At 46.9% G+C, this 24,394-nt stretch overlaps 1 protein-coding gene across 4 annotated transcripts in view; it reads left to right on the plus strand.

Annotated features, from left to right (window-relative positions):
* The window catches only part of FNDC3A (fibronectin type III domain containing 3A), a 178,541-nt gene that overhangs the window by 139,818 nt on the left and 14,329 nt on the right, over positions 1-24,394 (plus strand). For all 4 annotated transcript variants that reach the window (XM_045013964.1, XM_045013974.1, XM_045013983.1 and 1 more), the window contains 5 exons: positions 9,342-9,460; positions 10,702-10,807; positions 11,509-11,684; positions 12,992-13,105; positions 17,578-17,727. In XM_045013964.1, the coding sequence (XP_044869899.1) occupies positions 9,342-9,460; positions 10,702-10,807; positions 11,509-11,684; positions 12,992-13,105; positions 17,578-17,727 (665 nt within the window). The remainder of the gene's footprint in view (positions 1-9,341; positions 9,461-10,701; positions 10,808-11,508; positions 11,685-12,991; positions 13,106-17,577; positions 17,728-24,394) is intronic.

The following is a 24,394-nucleotide window of genomic DNA, read 5'->3' on the forward strand; positions in this document are numbered from 1 at the left end:
CCTCCTCTCTACACCATCGTCTCATCCACGCATTGAGACTCTGAAGCTCTGCCTGCCTACCTGGCCCTGCGCGTGGAACTGGGAGCATTTCTGAAAATGCCACCATAGAGGTCCTGGATTTCAGTCTCTTCCCTAGCAGCCTAAATTTGGCTTCCAGGACATCTCTCCTACCCTTCCCTATGTCATTGGTACCTACATGTACCACGACCACCGGCTCCTCCCCAGCACTACACATAAGTCTATCTAGATGCCTCGAGAGATCCGCAACCTTCGTACCAGGCAGGCAAGTCACCATACGGTTCTCCCGGTCATCACAGACCCAGCTATCTACATTTCTAATAATCGAATCTCCCATTACTAACACCTGCCTTTTCCTAGAAACTCGAGTTCCCTCCCCCGGAGAGGCAACCTCAGTGCGAGAGGTAACCCCAGCACCATCTGGAAGGAGGGTCCCAACTACGGGAAGGTTTCCCTCTGCTCCCATTGACTGCTCTACTTCCCTGGGCCCTTCTTCCTCCTCAACAGCACAGGAGCTGTCTAAGTGGAGGTGGGACAATTCTACAGTGTCCCGGAAAGCCTCATCAACATACCTCTCTGCCTCTCTCAGCTCCTCCAGTTCCGCCACCCTGGCCTCCAAAGTCCGTACATGGTCTCTGAGGGCCAGGAGCTGCTTGCACCGACTGCACACATACGCCACCCGCCCACAGGGCAGGTAATCATACATGCGACAGTCAGTGCAATAAACTGGATAGCCCCCACTCTGCTGCTGGGCTTCTGCCTGCATTGTCTCCTAGTTAGTGAAAGGGTGGTTTACGGAAAGTAGTTTTAGAATGTAGTTTGGTATATAGGTTTTAGGATTTTAGGGGGGGGCCACGGGGAAGGGGTTAGGGCTGGCGAGGGGCTCCCACTCCCTTCCCACTCCCCTTCTAAACTCCCTTGCGAAACTCCCTGTTAGCAGCCCCTGGTCGCAAAGCTCCCTGGTCGCTTGTGCGCGGCTTTATAAAGCCCTGGCCTGAGTGAATGCCCCGCCCACTGATTAAGGCTCAGCCAATTACCAGAGGCTTCGAGCTTTCAAACCTGCCTCCAACTGCCAGCCAGAGCACACGGTCCCTCAAACAACCAAACAAACAAACAGACTGACAAACACAAGCTCAGCACACAGCAAGTAACCCCCAAACACAAACAAATACACACTACAGACAGTCACTTACCCCACAGATGCTGTATTAGCTCCTCCTTCACCTGGAGAACTCCCTTGCGAAACTCCCTGTTAGCAGCCCCTGTTCGCAAAGCTGGGAGATCCTGACGCCCACACTGGTTCCAGCGGTACCCCAGTCTAAGGGTAAACCCACTTTGGGACCTCAGCAGTACTGTTCCCCACTGCGGGGAACGTTCTGCCAGTGCTCACTCGCTCAGAGCTGTCAAGTCTCAGAAGCAGGGAGGCAGGCTCAACAGAGCCCTCTTCGGTCTCCGGACCCTGGGCACCAACAGTGGGATTCGAGGCGTGGCTTGCCGGTAACCTGGCGCGCAGACCTACCGAGGCTCATGCAAGAGCAGCAGGACCAGCCTTTTGTGTCTCCAAGGCTGCAGCACTGGTCACGTGAACCATCGTTTGAACATGGTCACCAACACCTGTCACCAAGACTCGGATTCCCACAATCAGGGAGATCCTCCTGACGACTGACCCGCTCCAGCACCCAATCCCATTCCATGTCCCAGTACCGGTCAAGCAGCGTGAGGTGTAGATCGACAGATTACTGATGCCGATCCGCCAAACACCGATGGTCCCCAAGTTCCTGCACGAGGGACTCATCTTGGTTGATCAGGTCTATGTCAAGGCGTAGCGGCCAGCACCACATGGTGAAGGAACGTTGGTCCGTTCGATCGTGGTCCCCTGGCAGCGACTCTGGAACTGAGCAGGAGTCCTTGACAGTGGGACAAGCCCTGGCACCAGCAGTACTGTCTACATCGTCAGCACCGCAACCAACCCTATGGCCCCAAGGCCAGTGGCCGGCAGCGGCCTGGTATCCCTTGAACCGTTGAGGGTTTCCCCAGCCCTCGCAGACAGTCCAGACGGTGACAGGGGGCCTCAGATAGGCCATCAGCCTCAGCATCCCTCCCTCCACCGGAGGTAGAGGCCCCGGAAGGCAGGACCCCCCCAGGCCTATGAAGAGACAGGGGAACAGCCTGCTGGTGGGGAGACATGTGGCTCCCACAGCACCGGCTTTGTCCTCATTGTCGCTGGACAAAGCCATCACGGGTCCCCCTCACCCAGTTCCACAAGATGATGCTAAAACTCATCAGGAACTATTGAAGAGGGTTGCCTCCAACCTGGGGCTTCAGGCAGAGGAGCCATCGTACTCCCTATTTGACGTCGTCTGCTCCACCGCACCTGCTGGGGTGGCTTTGCCCCTGCACAAACGGGTATCAAAATTATTAATGCCCTGTGGCTAACATTTCCCTGCCCCACATTTCTAAAAGGGCTGAATGTAAATACTTTGTGCCAGCTAAAGGCACGAGTATCTTTACACCCACCTGGCCCCAAACTCTCTCGTAGTTGAGGCTGTTAATCAAAGGGAGAGGCGGGGCAACCCAGGCCCAAGCCCAAAAATAAAGACTCAAAGAGATTGGATCTGTTTGAGCTACAAATTTATTTGTCTTCCAGCCTTCAGTTGAGAGTGACCAACCACCAAGCCCTCCTCGGCCGGGATGATTACAACATGTGACAGGCCATGGCCAAGTTTGAGGTTTCGCTTCCCGAAGGGTCCGGGAAGGAATTCTGGGTGATCCTCGAAGAGGGCACGGCTGCATCCAGAGCGGCCCTCCAAGCAGCTTCAGATGCGGCGGACTCCGCGGCTCGCACCGTGGCCTCAGCCATCTCCATGTGGCGGGCATCCTGGCTGCTCCTCTCTGGCCTGTTGATTGAGGCTCAGCAGTCTATGCGGGACCTCCCCTTCAATGACTGGGCCCTGTTTGCGGAGCAGATGGACAGCAAGCTGCATGGGCTAAAAGACTCCCGCGCTACCTTGAAAACTCTAGGACTGTACGTCCCTGGTCCAGTCCGTAAGCAGTTCAAACCACAGCCATCTCAGGACCAAGGGAGCCAACCCCGGCAGGAGCCATCCCACAAAAAGAGCAGTGGCTACAAACGCCACCTGCCTCTGCCCAAGTGGGCTTGACACGTACTAAGCATGGGAGCAAGTGGGCATTTTGAGAGTGCACCCAAGGCCTACCTACCAGACTATACCCTGGATCTATCTTACCTGCCTTTCTCCAACTGCCTTTCTTTTTTCCTCCTGGCATGGACCACCATAACTTTGGACTGCTGGGTCCTCAATACAGTGGCACAGGATTATACCCTCCAGTTTCATTCTACCCCCCTCGCCCACCCTCCTTCCCCATCCCTCTTCAGGGATGCCTCTCACAAGAGTCTTCTCGTGCAGGAGGTAGAAGGGTTGCTGTAGCAGGGTGCGGTGGAAGAGGTTCCTCACATGTACAGGCACAAGGGGTTCTATTCCCGGTATTTCTTAATCTCAAAGGCCAAGGGCGGTCTATGGCCCATCCTAGACCTGTGAGACCTCAATAAATACCTAAAGAAATTGAAGTTCCACATGGTCTTCCTGGCCTCCATCATCCCCTCTCTGGATCCAGGAGACTGGTATGCCGTCCTCAACTTGAAGGACGCATACTTTCATATAGCGATCTTAGAGGAGAGGAAAGTGGTAAGGAACAGTCAGCATGGATTCACCAAGGGCAAGTCATGCCTGACTGATCTAATTGCCTTCTATGATGAGATAACTGGCTCTGTGGATGAGGGGGAAAGCAGTGGACGTGTTATTCCTTGACTTTAGCAAAGCTTTTGATACGGTCTCCCACAGTATTCTTGCCGGCAAGTTAAAGAAGTATGGGCTGGATGCTGGATAGAAAGCTGGCTAGATCATCAGTCTCAACGGGTAGTGATCAATGGCTCCATGACTAGTTGGCAGCCGGTATCAAGCGGAGTGCCCCAAGGGTCAGTCCTGGGGCCGGTTTTGTTCAATATCTTCATTAATAATCTGGAGGATGGCGTGGATTGCACTCTCAGCAAGTTTGCAGATGACACTAAGCTGGGAGGAGTGGTAGATACGCTGGAGGGTAGGGATAGGATACAGAGGGACCTAGACAAATTAGAGGATTGGGCCAAAAGAAATCTGATGAGGTTCAACAAGGACAAGTGCAGAGTCCCGCACTTAGGACAGCAGAATCCCATGCACTGCTACAGACAAGGGACCGAGTGGCTAGGCAGCAGTTCTGCAGAAAAGGACCTAGGGGTTACAATGGACGAGAAGCTGAGTCAACAGTGTGCCCTTGTTGCCAAGAAGGCTAATGGCATTTTGGACTGTATAAGTAAGGGCATTGCCAGCAGATCGAGGGATGTGATCATTCCCCTCTATTAGACATTGGTGAGGCCTCATCTGGAGTACTGTATCCAGTTTTGGGCCCCACACCACAAAAAGGATGTGGAAAAATTGGAAAGGGTCCTGCAGAAGGCAACAAAAATGATTAGGGGGCTGGAGCACATGATTTATGAGGAGAGGCTGAGGGAACTGGGATTATTTAGTCTGCAGGAGAGAAGAATGAGGGGGGATTTGATAGCTGCTTTCAACTACCTGAAAGGGGGTTCGAAAGAGGATGGATCTAGACTGTTCTCAGTGGTACCAGATGACAGAACAAGGAGTAATGGTGTCAAGTTGCAGTGGGGGAGGTTTAGGTTGGATATTAGGAAAAACTTTTTCACTAGGAGGGAGGTGAAGCACTCAAATGGGTTACCTAGGGAAGTGGTGGAATCTCCTTCCTTAGAGCTTTTAAAGTCAGGCTTGACAAAGCCCTGGCTGGGATGATTTAGTTGGGGATTGGTCCTGCTTTGAGCAAGGGGTTGGACTAGATGACCTCCTTAGATCCCTTCCAACCCTGATATTCTATGATTCTAAAGACACAGACACTTCCTATGCTTCATGGTGGGATCAGACCACTACCAGTTTGCGGCTCTCCCTTTCGGCCTAGCGACAGCACGGAGGGTGTTTACCAAGTGCATGTCAGTAGTAGCGGCTTACTTCAGATATCAGGGTATCCAGATCTACCCATACCTCAACGACTGGCTAGTCAAAGGTCGATCCAGGTCCCAAGTCCAAAGAGATGTCGTGGTGTTGCAGGACACGTGCTGATCCCTGGGCCTGCTGGTAAACAACAAGAAGTCAATGTTAGTTCCAGTACAGAGGATAGAGTTAATCGGAGAGATTCTCAACTCCACCTGCACCAGAGCGTTTCTACCACAGGAAAGGTTCCAAGTGTTGGTGGACCTCATTGCAGGCATCTCCACATTCCCCCTGACCACGGCCAGGGTTTGTCTATGCCTGCTGGGACACATGGCAGTATGTACATATCTCGTCTGTCATGCCAGGCTCCAGATGCGGCCCTTACAGCCTGGCTGGCAACCGTCTGTTCCCACTCCAGAGATCACCTGAAAAAAGTCGTTACCATCCTGCCAACAATACTTACCTCGCTGCAATGGTGGACTGACCCCAGGGCAGTCTTGGAAGGAGTTCCATTCGACAGCCCTTGTCACTCCATCAAGTTGATATTGGACGCTTCACACCTAGGCTGGGGAGCACATCTCAGCGAACTCCAGACCCAGGTCACGTGGTCCCCAGAGGAGATGATGTTGCACATAAATGTCAAAGAGCTCAGAGTGGTATGTTTTGCCTGCGGAGTCTTTCTGCTGCACCTGGCAGACAAGGTGGTGAGAGTGCTGACATACAATACGGCCTCTATGTTCTACATTAACAGGCAAGGGGGAGCATGCTCATTGGCTCTCTGTCAGGAGGCTCTCAGATGATGGGGTTTCTGCATCGAGCATACGATCCACCTGAAGGTCTGACACCTCCCCAGTGTCAGGAACACGCTGGCAGATCTTCTCAGCAGATCCTTTTTCTCTCATCACGAGTGGTCGCTCCATCTGGAGGTAGCCCGAACACTCTTCCAGAGGTGGGGAACTCCCTAAGTAGACCTGTTCGCCACGAGAATAACAGGAAATGTCATTGCTTCTGTTCCCTACAGGGTCTGGGCAAGGACTTGCCTAGCGGGTGTCACCCAGGTGTAACCACATTTGAAATACAGATACATAGTCAATATTCACAACTTCAGATACAAAAATTATATATGTACACACATAGGATCATCATATTTAGCAAATCAACTTTTCCAATGACACCTTACATGGCCCATCTTGTACAAAATGCGTCACAATTATGCCGTAATCATATCATAATATCACTATGATGAATAGGGGGTGTAGTGTCACACCTGGAACTTGTGCTGCAGCGGAATTTCGGTGGTGTTTAAGAGACATCCCACTGTGTCAATGTGGGCATCCACAGCCCATGACACACATTGTTGAGGACTCCAAAATGACTCAACTTCCTGGAGGTCTTTGTGCCTTGAACATCATTTATAAAATGTTGTGGTTTGACTCGACCGGATTGCGTATACCAAATAGATATTTGCCTGATATTTGTAAGATAGTAATGTGGAGGTCCATCTGCACATTCACAAGACATTATGCCTTGGTCCAAGCCTCCACGACAGTGGTTCTACAAGCAGCCATACTACCTCCATTCTTGCACCCTCCTCCTCTATGAGTACTGCTTGTCAGTCACCCACAGTGGAATACACATAGGGACCAGCACTCAAAATGAAAGGGAAGTTGCTTACCCTTTGTAACTAGAATTCTTCGAGATGTTGGGTCCCTGTCTGTATTCCACTACCTGCCCTCCTTCTCCTCTGCTTTGGATCATCTCTGATTCGCGGTCAGAAGAGGAACTGGAGAAGCCATCAGTCCGCACCACCCTTTATACCATCAGCAAGGACACAAGGAGACTGAGGTTGCAGGCACAGACCAACGGACACTACTTGCTAGAATTCCTGGTCCTAGGTATATGGAGCACATGCGTACCCACAGTGGAATACAGATCGGGACCACACATCTCATAGACTAATCTAGTCTGACCTCCTGTGCATTGCAGGCCACAGAACCTCACCCACCCACTCCTGTAATAGACTCATAACCTCTGGCTAAGTTACTGAAGTACTCAAATCATGATTTAAAGACTTCAAGTTGCAGAGAATCCACCATTTACACTAGTTTAAACCTGCAAGTCACTCATACCCCATGCTGCAGAGGAGGGCGAAAAAACCCCAGGGGGGGAATCTGCCAATCTGCCCTGGGGGGAAATTCCTTTCTGACCCCAAATATGGCAAACTGAGCCTCAGCATGTGAACAAGACACACCAGCCAGGCACCTAGGAAAGAATTCTCTGTGGTAACTAAGATCCTTCCTTGTCTAGTGTCTCATCACCTGTCGCTGGAGGTATTTCCTGCTAGCAGTTGCAGATCGGTCATGTGCCATTGTGGGCAGTCTCATCATACCATCCCCTCCATAAACTTCACAAGCTCAGTCTTGAAGCCAGTTAGGATTTTTGCCCCCACTGCTTCCCTTTGAAGGCTGTTCTAGAACTTCACTCCTCTGATGGTTAGAAACCTTTGTCTAATTTCAAGCTTAAACTTGATGGCAGTTTATATCCATTTGTTCTTGTGTCCACATTGATGCTTAACTTAAATAACTCCTTCTCTCACCCTGGTATTTACCCCTCTGGTGTATTTATAGAGAGCAATCATATCTCTCTTCAGCCTTCTATTGGTTAGGCTAAACAAGCCAGGCTCTTTGAGTTTCCTCTCATAAGACAGGTTTTCCATTCCTTGGATCATCCTAGTAGCACTTCCCTACACCTGTTCCAGTTTGAATTCATCTTTCTTAAACATGGGAGACCAGAACTGCACACGGTATTCCAGATAAGGTCTCACCAGTGCTTCATATAATAGTATAAACACTCCCCTGACCCTAGTAGAAATACCACACCCTGATGCATCCTAGGACTACATTAGCCTTTTTTCACAGCTATATCACATTAGCAGCTCATAGTCATCCTGCGATCAACCAATACACCCCAGGTCTGTCTCCTCCTCTGTCACTTCCAACTGATATGTCCCTAGCTTATAGCAAAAATTCTTGTTCTTAGTCCCTAAGTGCATGACCTTGCATTTTGCACTATTAAATTTCATCCCATTTCTATTACTCCAGTTTTCAAGGTAATCCAGATCTTCTTGTATGATATTCTGGTCCTCCTCCATATTGGCAATACCTCCCAACTTTGTGTCATCCACAGATTTGATTAGCACCCTCCCACCTTTTGTGCCAAGGTCCATAAGAAAAATATTAAATAAGATAGATTCCAAGACCGATCCCTGAGGAACTCCATTTAATAACCTCCCTCCAGCCTGGCAGTTCACCTTTCAATATGACCTGTTGTAGTCTCACCTTTAACCAGTTCCTTCTCCACCCTTCAATTCTCATATTAATCCGCATCTTCTCCAATTAAATTAATAATTTCCCATGTGGAACTGTATCAAATGCCTTACTGAAATCCAGGTAGATTAGACCTACTGCATTTCCTTTGTCTAAAAAAGCAGTTATATTCTCAAAGAAGGAGATTAGGTTGGTCTGGCACAATCTACTTTTTGTAAAACCATGTTATATTTTATCGCAATTACCGTTTATCTCTATGTCCTTAATGACTTCCTCTTTCAAAATTTGTTCCAAGACCTTGCATACAATTGAGGTTAAACTAACAGGCCTGTAGTTTCCCAGGTCGCCTCTTTTCCCTTTCTTAAAAATAGGAACTATGTTAGCAAATTCTCCAGTCATAGAGTGCAACCCCTGAGTCTACAGATTCATAAAAAATCTCAAAGAACTCCAGTTACAAAGGGTAGGTAACTTCCTTTTATCTCAGGTGCTGCAAGCCCCTGCCTACTGCTCAAGCATCAGGCTGGCTTTATCAGACTTTAATTTTAGGAAGTATAGACTTGCTGTGTAAAATGAATACATATGATTTAATTAAAGTATCTTTTCCATGGGCTTATTTTTCTTCCATCTATTTAGTTATAACATTATTACTAGACCAGTAAGCACATTTAAACTGCTTTATTAAATACAAATTGTACATTTTAGTTATTGGGTATGCCAGATAAGGGAGATATTTCACTTCAGCAAATCTACACAAATTTGTCTAGGAAACTATAGTCATGAGATAATTAGATCATTTCCAGGAAATTCGAAGCAAGCTTTGAATTTGTCTGACAAATGACACACACGTTTGTTTAGTGAAATTAGGATATGTGCTATGTCTGATACTGAAATGCTGAAAATTGCATCTTGGTTCATTGCACACTAATTCTTAACCTTTCAGGAAACAACTGGGACGTAATATACAGTGGAGCTGCTAGGGAACATTTGTGTGATCGACTACATCCAGGCTGCTCTTATCGATTACATGTATACTGTACTGGGGAAGGAGGGCAGAGTGCGGTAATATTATCTGATATTTTATATATAGATGTGACACTTGAGGAAAACCTCTTTAGCTTTAAGAAAATCTGATGGTCCAGCTAGGAACATTGAATGTTGTAGAATAATCATACAACCACTGTGTAATACAGTATCTATAATTGGGGACTCAAGAAATTTTCAGAAATTTTTTCCCAAAGTTTAGAGTTTCTGCTCCCATTTCTTAGAGAAATAAAATGTGAACATTTCTCTGTACAAATGTTTTACTTATTCCAGCTGCTATTCAAATTTACAGAAAACATGACAATATAATTGCGCTACTTTTCTGATGTGATTTATTGGAAATAATAAAACTTTCTTAAAGCAGTATCTGTTTAACTCAGCACAGCAATGTGAATATTCATTTCTCCAAGAGCCAAATCATCATTCTAGCACTCAGTCTAAATAGCTGGGCTGAATACATGTGAAGGTGGGGCAGGGAATGAATGTTTCCTCAGGCCACAGAATAGTGCGCTGCAGTCACCTCTGATCCCTGTGCAACAGTGTGCATTGGCAGATCGGCACAACCTCTGATCCTCTAGCCTGCCCTGGCCTGAGCATATGCAGGGAACCCTTGTGGAATGGGACTCCGTGCTACACAAGGGGTATGCTGTGCATTCCTGTGCACATCCCCAAATTGGAGGTGGATATTTACTGCATATTTAATTATAAAAAGCAGTGCAAAAGTGGACAATTCAACTTCGCTGTCAAAAAAAGCATTGCTACTTTTTTGGTAACAATTTTTACTTATCTTCTCTCTCAGGCCTTGTTTACAGCAAAACCTCTACCGGGATAGTTAGTGGTACAACCTCTAGTATGGACACAGTTATAGCCATATAAAAATGTTTATACTGATACAGCGTATTCCCCTATGGGATGGGGAATAAGCTATACTTGTGCAAGGCACCTTTATACTTGCATACCTGTATTTACACTAGGTTTGTACCAGTATAACTATATCAATTAAAAATCACATCCCTAATTGACATAGTTACAGCAGTGCAAAAATTGTATTTCCTACTGTCCCTGGTTATTGATCTCTTTTTATAGATCCTTCTCCTAAACTGGGATCTGCATGGAAATATTTATCAATATTTTACCTCACTGATTTTTATGACATTTATGATATTTAGTTGTAGTTCAAAGTATTCTCATTTTCTTTATGAAGTAAGGTCAAAATGCACCTGATTATATTACGGCTTTTGTCAATTTTTCCTTTACAGGCATCTGATTCTTTATTGGTGCAGACACCAGCAGTGCTTCCTGGTCCAGGCCAACCTCCCAGACTACAGGGTAGACCAAGAGCAAAAGAAATTCAGCTGAGATGGGGTAATTGTTATTGTGACTATCATCTAAGGCCAAGTGTAGGCTAGGAGTGCTTTACCAATGTTGATATATCAGTATAGTATGCCAGCCAAGTTCTCCAAGTGTGGATGCAGCTATATCAACAAAGGTGTGTTTTGTACTAGTATAGTAAAACCACCCCCCACGAGTAAAACAAACTGTAGAGGTAAAAGTACAGCTTTGCCAGTATAGCTGCATCTACGCTAATGACTTCTGTCGGCACAACTGTGTCAGTCAGAGATCACACCCCTGACTGACATAGCAAAGCTGGCAGAAGTCTATAGTGTAGATCAGGGGTCGGCAGCCTCTGGCACATGGCTCGCCAGGGTAAGCACCCTGGCGGGCCGGGCCACTTTGTTTACCTGCTGCATCGGCAGGTTCGGCCGACTGCGGCTCCCACTGGCTGTGGTTCACCGTCCCAGGCCAATGGGGGCGGCGGGAAGTGGCGAGGGATGCAGCTTCCTGTCACCCCCATTGGCGTGGGACGGCAAACCGCGGCCACTGGGAGCCATGGTCGGCCGAACCTGCCAACGCGGCAGGTAAACAAACTGGCCCAGCCCACCAAGGTGCTTACCCGGGCAAGCTGCGTGCCAGAGGTTGTTGACCCCCTGGTGTAGATATAGCCTGAGAAATCAAAATGTGTTGATATATTTTTAAAACCATATAATCCTTTTCCTGTTTTTTAGGACCACCTCAAGCAGATGGTGGATCACCTATTACCTGTTATGGTCTGGAAATGTCTTCTGTGGAAACAGATGAACACAGAGAGGTTTATCAAGGCTCTGATGTTGAATGCACCGTAAGCAACCTTCTTCCTGGAAAGACGTACAGCTTTAGGCTGCGAGCAGCTAACAAAGCTGGGGTAAGGAGGCAGTCTGAAATCAAACGAGTTACATAGAGTGCAGTCATTTTTATGCATATTATTGTTTTCAAAAGTTTTAGATACACCTCTACCCCGATATAAAGCGACCCGATATAACACGAATTCGGATATAACACGGTAAAGTAGTGCTCTGGGGGGGGACGGGACCTGCGCACTCCAGTGGATCAAAGCAAGTTCGATATAACACGGTTTCACTTATAACACGGTAAGATTCTTTGGCTCCCGAGGACAGCGTTATATCCGGGTAGAGGTGTATTAAGAAGTTTTGTCATGCAAATTCTTAATGTAGATTTAATTGGTTCCGATGATTTGCTGCAGCACTGTAGTACCCAACAGTTAAAGACCAATTTGAATAAGCCTGGATTGTTTGGATGAAGGAAAGAGCAAACATCTGATTACTACTTAAATCTAAATGATAATGATGATATAACATTTATTCAAAGCACTGTACAAACTTTAATAAATTATCATAACATCTTGTGAAGTAAGTAGGTAAATGATTTTATATACTCTAGTTTTGCACATTGATTGTTGTGTGTGCATTCCACAGCTGAAGGCTTTCTGGAGCACAGCAACTAGCATTTTCTTCTTTTCTGTTTTTTATCTATTAGTGTGTACTTCACAAAGTGTAAGAAAATGTTCTTTGGTTCCTTATATTTTGAACATTAACCTTACATTAACTGCTTTAAAATCAACCATTGCTTTAAAATATTTGATTTTATTAAATAGCCAATACCCTAATTTAAAAGTAAAATGAGTGGGCATCTCAGTTCAGTTAATGTACAGAAGTCCACCTCACAGAAACCTTTATTACAATTGTCACTAGTTGTCAATATTGGCAGAGAAGCGAAGGGCAGAATGGTCATGAATGCTTAATTACTTTCTAACATCCAGAGGAAGAATTGTAGTTGTAGCCTATTATTTGGAGTCTTCTGTTTCATTTAGATTTAAATAAATACACAGTTGTACAATATTCTCTGTTATAGGTTAGCTGTCATATATAGCCTGGCAACTGTGACTTACAGAGTCATGTGCTCTTCTAAGTTACAGAGTGTAAATTGTCATGTTTATTCTCACTACATCTCCAATAGAGGAAGAATACTATAGTAGTTCTGAAGAATGCTCAAACATTGAAATGAACCCTGAAGTCATGAAAAGTCATCTTACAAATTACAGTCACACAATATTTGATGCTGACTGTCAAACACTAACAGTATATACAGCTACTGTGGGCAAAACTTCTGTTTAAAAACATGGTAGTAATTATGTCAACCTATTTTTAATAGTTTGGACCCTATTCAGAAAAATGTGAAATTACTACAGCCCCTGGACCACCGGATCAGTGCAAACCCCCTCAAGTGACATGTAGATCAGCAACATGTGCACAGGTGTATTGGGAGGTAGGAATATTTTTGTTATGCTGTGTATTTTAGGCTTATTTATGTCTTACGGTTGTTACCTTTTACATTCTTTTGTCAATTTTAAAAAGCCAAAACAGAAACAAGCTGCCTGATTATGGGTTATCTTTACATTGAAACTTAAACACAGAATTTGAAAGTCCTCAAAGCATCATTTGCCGTTTCCTTTATACAATATTTGTAGCTAAATGATCTACTCATATTCAAACTTCAACACACAATATCCTCATTCCTTTGTTTTTCTTATGGGTTTTTCCACTAGTGCTACACTGTGAGTATGAATTTGATGCAGATTCTTTTTAAATTTTTTAAAGACCATTTTTTCTTCCTTTGCAGAAAACCCAGACAGCCACACAATACAAATGATGGTTTTACACTCACCACTTTCTTTTCTAAGCTGATTTGTACTTTATATCATCACATCAGTAATAATGTAGCAAAGGGTCTGTCTGTTAACCTCCCAGTTTTCAGGTGCGTGATTTTTAGTAAGCAAAATAAATCTCATCAAGATTAAATTTGAAAAAGATTGTCACTGCAGGGTGGGGGAGGACTCTTAACTTTAAAAAAAAACTGCTTTCTATGGGATGGGGAGTTAGCATTGTAGATGAATGCAAAAAGGCTGAAGACTTTTCAGCTGCATTTTTGCACCTATAAAATGTTCACTTTTAAAAAGCAAATATATATATATATACTTTTGCACAAGCCCACATGGAAAGTTCATATTATGTAACATGGTCTCAGTGAGCATAAATAACAAACAAATTAAGTGTTGGATGGAATCCCACATTACAAGAGAGAGCTGGTAGAAACCTTTATATTTAGGCTGCCTAACACTTTTCATGAAAAAGAGTTTTGAAACTTTTTTTAAAAAGAATCTCTAATACTTTCATTGTTTGCAACAGGACTTTAAAATTCAGCAGGACGAAAGTCTTGGGGCCAGAGAATCACCATTCTCTTCTGTCATTTGCATTGTCAGCAAAATGTTGGCAGCATATCAAAATAATAACTGCATAAGAACATTGTAATCTAAGATGCCCACACTGCACTGGGAACAATGCAGCAGCAGCATGTTTCCCTGTGGACTCGGGGAGCAGGCACCCTCCTCAGGAGAGGGTACCCCCAGTCTCCGACAACCTTTGCTGGACCTAGGGCATGGCCCCAGTGGGGAATGAGCTCCTCAGATATCATGGGAGAGGAGGGGAGGAAAGAGCCAGACTGACCATCCCTGAACCCAGCATGTGTCCTCTTTCCTACTTCCACACTCCAGGGATAATGGCCTTCTATTGCATCCCAGCGTACTAAAGGAGTTGGTGGATGTGATTGCAGAGCCATTGGCCATTATCTTTGAAAACTCATGGCGATTGGGGGAAGTCCCGGATGACTGGAAAAAGGCTAATGTAGTGTCCATCTTTAAAAAAGGGAAGAAGAAGGATCCGGGGAACTACAGGCCAGTCAGCCTCACCTCAGTCCCTGGAAAAATCATGGAGCAGGTCCTCAAGGAATCAATTTTGAAGCACTTAGAGGAGAGGAAAGTGATCAGGAACAGTCGGCATGGATTCACCAAGGGCAAGTCATGCCTGACTAACCTAATTGCCTTCTATGACGAGATAACTGGCTCTGTGGATGAGGGGACAGCAGTGGATGTGTTATTCCTTAACTTTAGCAAAGCTTTTGACACAGTCTCCTACAGTATTCTTGCCAGCAAGTTAAAGAAATATGGGCTGGATGAATGGACTATAAGGTGGATAGAAAGCTGGCTAGATCATCAGTCTCAACGGGTAGTGATCAATGGCTCCATATCTAGTTGGCAGCCAGTATCAAGCGGAGTACCTCAAAGGTCAGTCCTGGGGCTGGTTTTGTTCAATATCTTCATTAATGAGCTGGAGGATGGCGTGGACTGCACCCTCAGCAAGTTTCCAGATGACACTAAACTGGGACGAGTGGTAGATACTCTGGAAGGTAGGGATAGGATACAGAGGAACCTAGACAAATTAGAGGTTTGGGCCAAAAGAAATCTGATGAGGTTCAACAAGGACAAGTGCAGAGTCCCGCACTTAGGAAGTAAGAATCCCATGCACTGCTGCAGACTAGGGACCGAGTGGCTAGGCAGCAGTTCTGCAGAAAAGGACCTAGGGGTTACAGTGGACAAGAAGCTGGATATGAGTCAAGAGTGTGCCCTTGTTGCCAAGAAGGCTAACGGCATTTTGGGCTGTATAAGTAGGGGCATTGCTAGCAGATTGAGGGACGTGATCATTCCCCTCTATTCGGCATTGGTGAGGCCTCATCTGGAGTACTGTATCCAGTTTTGGGCCCCACACTACAAAAAAGATGTGGAAAAATTGGAAAGAGTCCAGCGGAGGGCAACAAAAATTATTAGGGGGCTGGAGCACATGATTTATGAGGAGAGGCTGAGGGAACTGGGATTATTTATTCTACAGAAGAGAAGAATGAGGGGGGATTTGATAGCTGCTTTCAACCACCTGAAAGAGGGTTCGAAAGAGGATGGATCTAGGCTGTTCTCAGTGGTAGCAGATGACAGAACAAGGAGTAATGGTGTCAAGTTGCAGTGGGGGAGGTTTAGGTTGGATATTAGGAAAAACTTTTTCACTAGGAGGGTGGTGAAGCACTCAAATGGGTTACCTAGGGAGGTGGTGGAATCTCCTTTCTTAGGGGTTTTTAAGGTCAGGCTTGACAAAGCCCTGGCTGGGATGGTTTAGTTGGGGATTGGTCCTGCGTTGAGCAGGGAGTTCGGACTAGGTGACCTCCTTAGATCCCTTCCAACTCTGATATTCTATGATTCTTCTGACAGCTAATGTCATTAATTCTTCTTCGAGTGCTTGCTCATGTCAGTTCCATTCTAGTTGTGCATGTCCATGGGTGCGATCGTCAGAGATTTTTGCCTTAGCGGTATCCGTAGAGTAGGCAGTGGCACCCCCTTGAGTGCCGCACTCATGCGCCTGTATATCAGGCGCCGCTAGCCCTATGCCCTCTCAGTTCCTTCTTACTGCTGTGACTGCTTCACAGGAGAACTCTGTTCTGTCCGTGCTTCTGCCGCAGTCTTCCTATATGATTTCAAACAAGCCATTTAAACCAACATTTTAATTGTGTGTTCCTCATTTACTGGTGCCCAACTTAAGATACCCGCAAACTGAGACACAGAAGTGCTGAGCATTCACAAATGCAACCAACAATATTGGGAGCTGTGGCTGCTTAGCCCCTAAGGCAGTTTGGTCTGCAGGATTGTGCATAGCACTGGGAATCAGGAGGTCCTGAATTTTAATCCTGGCCCTGCCACTGAATCACTGTGTGGCCTCAGCCAAGCCTCTTTGCCTTGATTTCCCCATCTATAAAATGGGAAAAGTAATTCTGTCATCTTGTAGTTGAGATAAATTAATTAATGGCTGTGCAACACAGATACAATTATAAGTACCATGATCAAAAATATCATGAGAGAAATAATTCTGTGTTGCTCATAGGCTTTGAACACTGTGGAGTAAGTAAGGCATGGAGCCACTAATTAAAAAATGAGAATAAAAATATTTGGACAGCTGCCTCATTCCTCGATTGTCCATTCTGTGTCCTGAATGAGCAGGGGTCCTCTGGAAACAGTAGTATATAATTATATATTTAAATACTGTATTGTGATGCATACACACAAGGGAGCAGAATTAAAGTTTACATAGCCAACCTAGCTTCTGGTGCATCCTAACTTTCTAGTGTTTGACTTTGCAACCTAAATGTGTTTTAACAATTTTAATGTAATCTATAAAATAGTCCAGAATATGCCACAATTTATTGTAAATTATAGAAGAGAAAGATTTCCGCAAATCATAGCTACAGGACATCAAACATAATTCTCTCAAATGTTGTTTATGTTCAATCACATTCCTTTTTCATATAGTCCACTTCTTAAACTAATGATTCTTTTTTTAAAAAAAATGCCCTGGAGCAATGATTCATAATAGCATATCCTCAGTGAGAAGCAGTATCTTACACTGGTAAGTCCTCCATGAAAGAAGAGAATAATTTTTATTTCATTATTTGTAATCTAGTCCTTTTAGAGAAATCACTTTGAAGTATATCCACATTTAATAGATTTTATGATTATCACTTAGTGTCACTTCAGTATTTAAGCAACTGAAAAAGCAGTTACTGCTCCACATATAATACTCTGCCACCATGAACATTATCCATTAGTATTTTAATGTGCTCAAGACCAATAAAATAATGCAGTGTTTTGCATGTACTGTAATAAACTGGAGATTGCTGACGCTACCATAGGGTGACTTTCCTGTGGAAATGCAGTTTCTACAGCTTTCTGGCCTACTTTTATGGCTTAAAATGCTACATTCATTATCTTACTGTTTTATAGAGAAGGTAGTCAAGATTTGGTGAGTTTGGTCTGATTTTTAGACAATGAATTTAAGTCATAATTATTTCTGTTAACTTTAAAGGTCCCAGTAAATAATGGAGCCGACATCACAGAATACCGTTTGGAGTGGGGCAGTGTGGAAGGATGCATGCAGATCTGTTACTGTGGGACTGGACTCAATTATGAAATGAAAGGACTTTTGCCTGCAACTATATATTACTGCAGGGTTCAGGTAAAGAGGAAGACCTACTGTTGGTATCCTGGTATTCACAGTTCTCAGTGTTTCCATGAATATTTATTTTACTTTCTCAGGGAAGGAGAACATCAAAGTGGAGCGGAGAGAAACGGTCCCTCTCTCCAGATGATGTCATAGTATCCTCTCACACTGAGGATACCTCTCTGGGGAAGGGAATCCCAGTTATTAGGAAGAGACAAGTAATAATAATGGGGGATTCGATCATTAGAAATATAGATATGGGTTTGTGATGGTGAATTGCCTGCCTGGTGTGAATATTGCAGATCTCTCAAGAAATCTAGACAGATTTATGTGCAGTGCTGAGGAGAGCCAGTGGTCGTGGTACATGTAGGTACCAATGACATAGGGAAAGGTAGCAAGGAGGTCCTGGAGGCCAAAGTAGGTTGCTATGTAAGAGATTGAAGTCCAGGACCTCCATGGTAGCATTCGCTGAAATGCTTCCAGTTCCATGCGAAGAGTCAGTAAGACAGGCAGAACTGCAGGTTCTTCTTCGAGTGCTTGCTCATATCGATTCCAGTTAGGTGTGTGCGTGCCATGTGCACAGTCATGGGAAGGTTTTTCCACTAGCAGCATGCATCAAGTCAGCTGTGGAGCCCCCTGGAGTGGCCCCTCCATGGCGGTGAATATAGGACCCTGCCGACCTGGCGCCTCCTCAGTTCCTTCTTATCGCCAGTGACGATCATTGGAACTGTGGTTGCTTGCTCTCGCAAGCGCTCCCCTAGTTCTAGTCTCAGCTAGTTTAGTGTGTAAATAGTTTTTTAAAAGTTCTCAGATAGTTAGTGTTAGTTGTTGTAGGAGTGGGGGCGCTCCTCCACCCCAATTTTCCTGTTCCCCTTTGGGGTTGTGGGGTATGCCTCGATCCCAAGGGTTTAAGCCTTGCGGAACCTACCATAAGCCCATGCCAACGGGCAACCCCCATGGCTCTTGCCTCAAGTTTTTGAAGGAGACGCACCAAATAGACCAGTGCAAAATCTGCAAGGTGTTCCATCCCAGGACAAAGAAGGAGCGGGACTTCAGGCTCAAACAACTCCTGACAGAGGCAGCCCTTTGTCCGCAACTGGCTTAGGGCTGGCAGGATCTGGCACCGAGCTCCTCCGTGCAGAGTGCCCTGGCCTCTGTGCATGAGACAGTGCTGAGGAAGGACTCTGGCCCTCAGAACTGGCGCTCCCCGGCACCAAAGTCAGTGGAGGGTCTCCCTGGCACTGCTCTTATTCCTTGGTGCCGCATAAGCAGCACAGGAAAACGGACATGGGGCGTTCGCCCACGCCAAGAACCACTGCATCGGATAGCGCTGCTGGAGTGCATCCAACGGAGGAGCACCTGGTGCCGACGGCAGAGGAGATGGCTCCGTCGACTTTGGCCCCGCAGGGGGAGCTGTTGAGTCCTGTACCTCTGGACTCTTCTGATCAAGAGTGCCGGGTGGAGGACGTAGAACTCCCATCCAACTGGGACACCTTTGAGGCCGCTCAGAACTTAATTGCCATGACAGCTCCTCGGTCCCCAGCCAGTCAGGATAAGGCCCCTGGTGCCTCAGCACAAGGCATCTTCTAGAGGCAAGCCGTCAATGCTGAGGAGATCACCATGCCCCGGGCTTCGCTCCCTGTGCCATCGCTCCCGACGATGGTCCCCAACTCAGTCTTCGAGGCACTGGTCACCGCCGACAACGCGGCACCTGTCCCCTGCACTGCTCTGAGTCGCAGTGCTGCTCTACATCCCAGCACCGCTTTCCATCCTGGCACCACTCATCACGGCACCGTTCCCCATCGCAGCACCGCTCCCCAGCACCGTACTCATGGCATCAATCCCCAGCACCGCTCCGCTCGGCACCACCGTGGCCTTTGCGCTCCACGTCCACATTGTCGGAGGCAGAGTCCCACTATTCGCAGCACAGCTGGCGCAGGTCGGGCCTCCACAAGAAGGACGTGGGTGCAGTGCCATAGCAGGTGCAGTGGCAGAGGCCCTTTTGGACTCTGAGGGCCTACCACCAGACCCAGGGCACTCACTCCAGGGGCCCCCACTCGATGGTATTGGAACCATGAATGCCCCCGGCAGCTGTGGTTTGTCCCACCCCTCGAGGCTCCAAGACTACATCGGTGCGGGCCGCACAGCCGCCTCCCAATCCTGTGCCCACCACCAGCACCAAACCTGCAGTCGTCGCAGAGGAGCCTGGCACCAAGCAGGACGTCTCCAGGGCTCCAGATGGCCAGCAGGGCCCTGTGTCCCCCCAGCATCGCCTTTGTCCTCCCCGGACAAAGCAGTAGCATGGTCTTCCTCCTCCAGGCCGCCCCCAATCGACAGTCAGGCACACCAGGACCTGCTGTGCAGAGTGGCTCACAACATGGGGCTGCAAGCCAAGGAGGTTGTCGAGCAAGAGGACCCGATGGTGGACATCCTGGCTCTGGAGGGGTCATCGAGGATGGCTTTGCCCCTCATTAAGACGATTCAGGCTAACACCAAAATCCTGCTTCCATTCCCCTAACTACAAAGGGAGTGGAAAGAAAGTACTTCATCCCCTCTAAGGGGTACGTTGATGGTGGCCGCAGTAAACAAGAATGAAAGGCAGGGGCAGCAGGGTCTGAACCCAAAGTCTAAGGACTCTAAAAAGCTGGACCTATTTGGCCAGAAGGTCTACTGGACCAGGGGGCTCCAGCTCAGGATTGCCAACCAGTAGGCAATCCTGAGTAGGTACAACTTTAACTCCTGGAGCTCCATGTTAAAGTTCAAGGAGTTACTACCCAGGGAGTCCAGGGAAGAGTTTGGGGCCATAGTGAATGAGGGCAAGGCAGTGGCACGGACCTTGTTGCAAGCCTCATTGGATGCTGCAGACATGAGGAGAAGCTCATGGTGTCTGGGCTTCCCCCAGAAGTGCAACAAACTCTGCAGGACCTGCTGTTCGATGACATGGGCCTGTTTGTGGAGCAAACGGACTCCAGGCTTCACAGCCTAAAAGATTCTCGGGCAACGATGAAATCGCTGGGCATGCATACACCAGACACTCAGCGCAAATATTTTAAGCCCCGACCCCAGCAGCATTTCTACCCTTCCCAGCCTAGGCAGGACTTCTTGAGGAAGTGTGGCAAGAATGGCAGGCGCAAGCCTTCCCAGCCCCTGCCTAGCCTAGGCCAAGGCCAGGCGCAGTCTTCATTAGGCACTAAACAGGCCTTATGAAGGTGCGTCCGAGGACAGTGCACCAGTCAATGGACCGGATCCTCATCCCTGTTTCCTGAACCGTCTGTCCGACTTTTACCGTGTTTGGTCACAAATAACATCAGACCGCTGGGTCCTTCATACGGTAGAATTGGGATATTCTCTCCAGTTCTGCTCCTCCTCTCCCTCCCACTCCCGTTCCCCATCCCTCTTCAGGGACCCTTCTCATGAGCATCTCCTTACTTAGGAGGTCCGAACACTCCTCACCTCAGGGGCAATGGAGGAGGTTCCTCAGGAGCTATGGGGCAAGAGATTCTGCTCCTGTTATTTCCTCATCCCCAAGGCCAAGGAGGGTCTCAGACCCATCCTCAACCTGCGAGGCCTCAACAGCTTCATGAAAAAGCTGAAGTTTTGCATGGTCTCCCTAAGTTCGATCATCACCTCTCTAGATCCAGGAGACTGGTACGCTGCCCTCGACCTCAAGGATGTGTACTTCCACATCTCAATACATCCTGCTCACAGACATTTCCTCACGTTTGTGGTCTACAACAACTGTTACCAATTCACAGTCCTCCCTTTCAGCCTATCCAGAGCCCATGAGTGTTCACCAAGTGCATGTCGGTCGTGGCCATCTTCCTGCATTGGAGGCAAGTGCAGATATATCCATACCTTGACAACTGGCTGCTTAGGGGACATTTTCAGGGATCAAGTGGAGGCTCAGGTCCACCTTGTGAGATCCACCTTCGACAGGTTGGGATTCCTCCTCAACTAACACAAATCAACCCTATCACCAACTCAAAGGATAGAGTTTATCAGCTCAGTTTATTGGACAAGCAATGACGGACATCATTCAAAGCCTCAGACAGCACCCTATGACCACAACAAGGGGTTGCTTGAGGCTCCACGGCCACATGGCAGCATCTACTTATGTGGTACAGCATGCCAGGCTGAGGCTCACACCTCTACAAGCTTGGTTAGTGTCAGCCTACCATCCGAGGCGAGACCGCCTGGACACAGTGGTCACTCTTCCGGTGCAGGTCCTTGAGTCCCTCTGCTGGTGGCTCAACCCACAGGAGGTGTACGAGGGAGTCCTTTTCGACAAACCCCAGCCCTCTCTGTCTCTAGTAACAGTTGCGTCAGTGCTGGGATGGGGTGCTCACCTGAGAGAACTATGGACGCAAGGCCTCTGGTCACAGGATGAGTTCTCGCTCCACATCAACATCAAGGAGTTGAGGGTGGTCTGATGAGCATGCCAAACCTTCCAAGCCCAATTGCAAGGGAAATGTGTGGGAGTCATGACAGATAACAGAACTGCAATGTTTTACACAAAAAAGCAGGGTGGGGCTTGTTCCTCTCCCCTATGTCGGGAAGCCCTCGAGCTGTGGGTCTTCTGCATAGCCCAGTCTATTCACGTGGAAGCATCTTACCTCCCAGGGTCCCAGAATGAGTCAGTGGACTACCTCAGCAGATCCTTCCACAATCATGAGTCGTCCATCCGCCTGGACATGATACACAGCGTTTTCCAGAGGTGGGGAATTCCCTAGATTGACCTGTTTGCCACGCGGGGCAACAGAAAGTGCTTGTGATTCTGTTCCTTCCAGAATCACAGTCTGGGCTCACTCGCTGACATGTTTCTCCTCCCCTGGATGGACCATCTGCGTTCCCATTCATCCACAAGGTTCTTCTCAAGATCCGCAGAGACAGGCAGCGGTCATACTGGTAGCAATGACTTGGCCTCATCGGCACTTGTACACCACGCTCCTGGAGCTGTTGGTGGATATCCCAATCGCACTGCCCCTGGTCCCGGAACTGATCACCCAATACTATGGTCGCCTTCACCACCCAGATCTCCAGTCCCTTCACCTCGCGGCTTGTAAGCTCCATGGCTAAACCCCATGGAACTCAGGTGCTCGGATCCTGTTAGGGAGATTTTACTTGGTAGCAGGAAACCCTCCAGCAGGGCCACCTACCTTGCCAAGTGGAAAAGGTTTACAGCCTGGTGCTCTCAGAGCCACAGACCTCCAGTGCAGGCACCCATACTTCTTATCCTGGACTACCTACTGCACTTGAAATACCAAGGGCTGGTGACATCATTCATCAAGGTACACCTGGCAGCCATCTCGACCACCCACCCAGGAGTGGCTGGGCGTTCCATCTTCGCCAACCCCGTGGTTGGCTGTTTCCTAAAGGGGCTGGACAAGCTGTACCCACAGGTTAGACAGTCATTCCTGGTGTGGGACCTGAACATGGCCCAGACTAATGGGATGAGTCCCATTCAGTTACATCACATAATGGCAGACAGTTAAAAAGTGACAATTTTTAAGTGCTTGTATACAGATGTTAGAAGTCTAAATACTAAGATGGGTGAACTTTGCGCCTCATATTAAATGAGGATATTGATATAATAGGCATCACAGAAACATGGTAGAACAATGATAAGCAATGGGACACGGTAATATCAGGAGACAAAATATATAGGAATGACAGAGTAGGTCATGCTGGTGGGAGAGTGGCACTGTATGTGAAAGAAAGAATAGAGTCAAATATAGTAAAAATCGTAAATGACTCAAACTGTACCATAGAATCTCTATGGATAGAAATTCCATGCTTGAATAATAAGAATAAAGCAGTAGGGATCTACCACCAACCACCCAACTAGGAAATGCTTCAGGAGATTAGAGAAGCAATATAAATAGAAAGCTAAATAATAATGGGGGATTTCAGCTATACCTATATTTACTGGGTACATGTCATCTCAGGATGGGATGCATAGATAAAGTTTCTTGACACTATAAATGACTGCTAGCTAGTCCTGGAACCCACAAGAGGAGAGGCAATTCTTGATTTAGTCCTACATGGAGCACAGGATCTGGTCAAAGAAAAGAATATATAGCTGAACTCCTTGATAATAGCTACCATAATATAATTAAAGTTAACATCCTTGGGTGGGATGGGGACTCCAAAGAAGCCCACCACGGTATCATTTAACTTCAGAAAGGGCAACAACACAAAAATGAAGAAGCTAGTTAAATGGAAATTAAAAGGTGCAGTCACAAAACTGAAATGCCTGCAAGCTGCATGGAAACTTTTGAAAAAAACCATAATAGAAGCTCAAATTAAATGTATGCCCCAAATTAAAAAACACAGTAAGAAGACACACAGGAAGAAGGAAGCAGGAAGCCTGCCAAACAATCAGTGGGGCCACTGGACAACTGATGTGCTAAAGGAGCACTTAAGGAAAATAAGGCCATTGCGGAGAAGCAAAATTAGTTCTTTGCATTGGTCTTCACTGCAGAGGATGTGAAGGAGAGTCCCACACTTGAGCCATTCTTTTTAGGTGACAGACCTGAGGAACTATTCCAGATTGAGGTGTCAATAGAGGAGATTTTGGAACAAACTGATAAATTAAACAGTAATATGCCACCAGTACCAGATGAGATTCACCCAAGAGTTCTGAAGGAACTCAGATATGAAATTGTAGAACCACTGACTGTGG

The sequence above is a fragment of the Mauremys mutica genome, chromosome 1 (assembly GCF_020497125.1).
Source record: "Mauremys mutica isolate MM-2020 ecotype Southern chromosome 1, ASM2049712v1, whole genome shotgun sequence".
Taxonomy (NCBI): Eukaryota; Metazoa; Chordata; order Testudines; family Geoemydidae; genus Mauremys; species Mauremys mutica.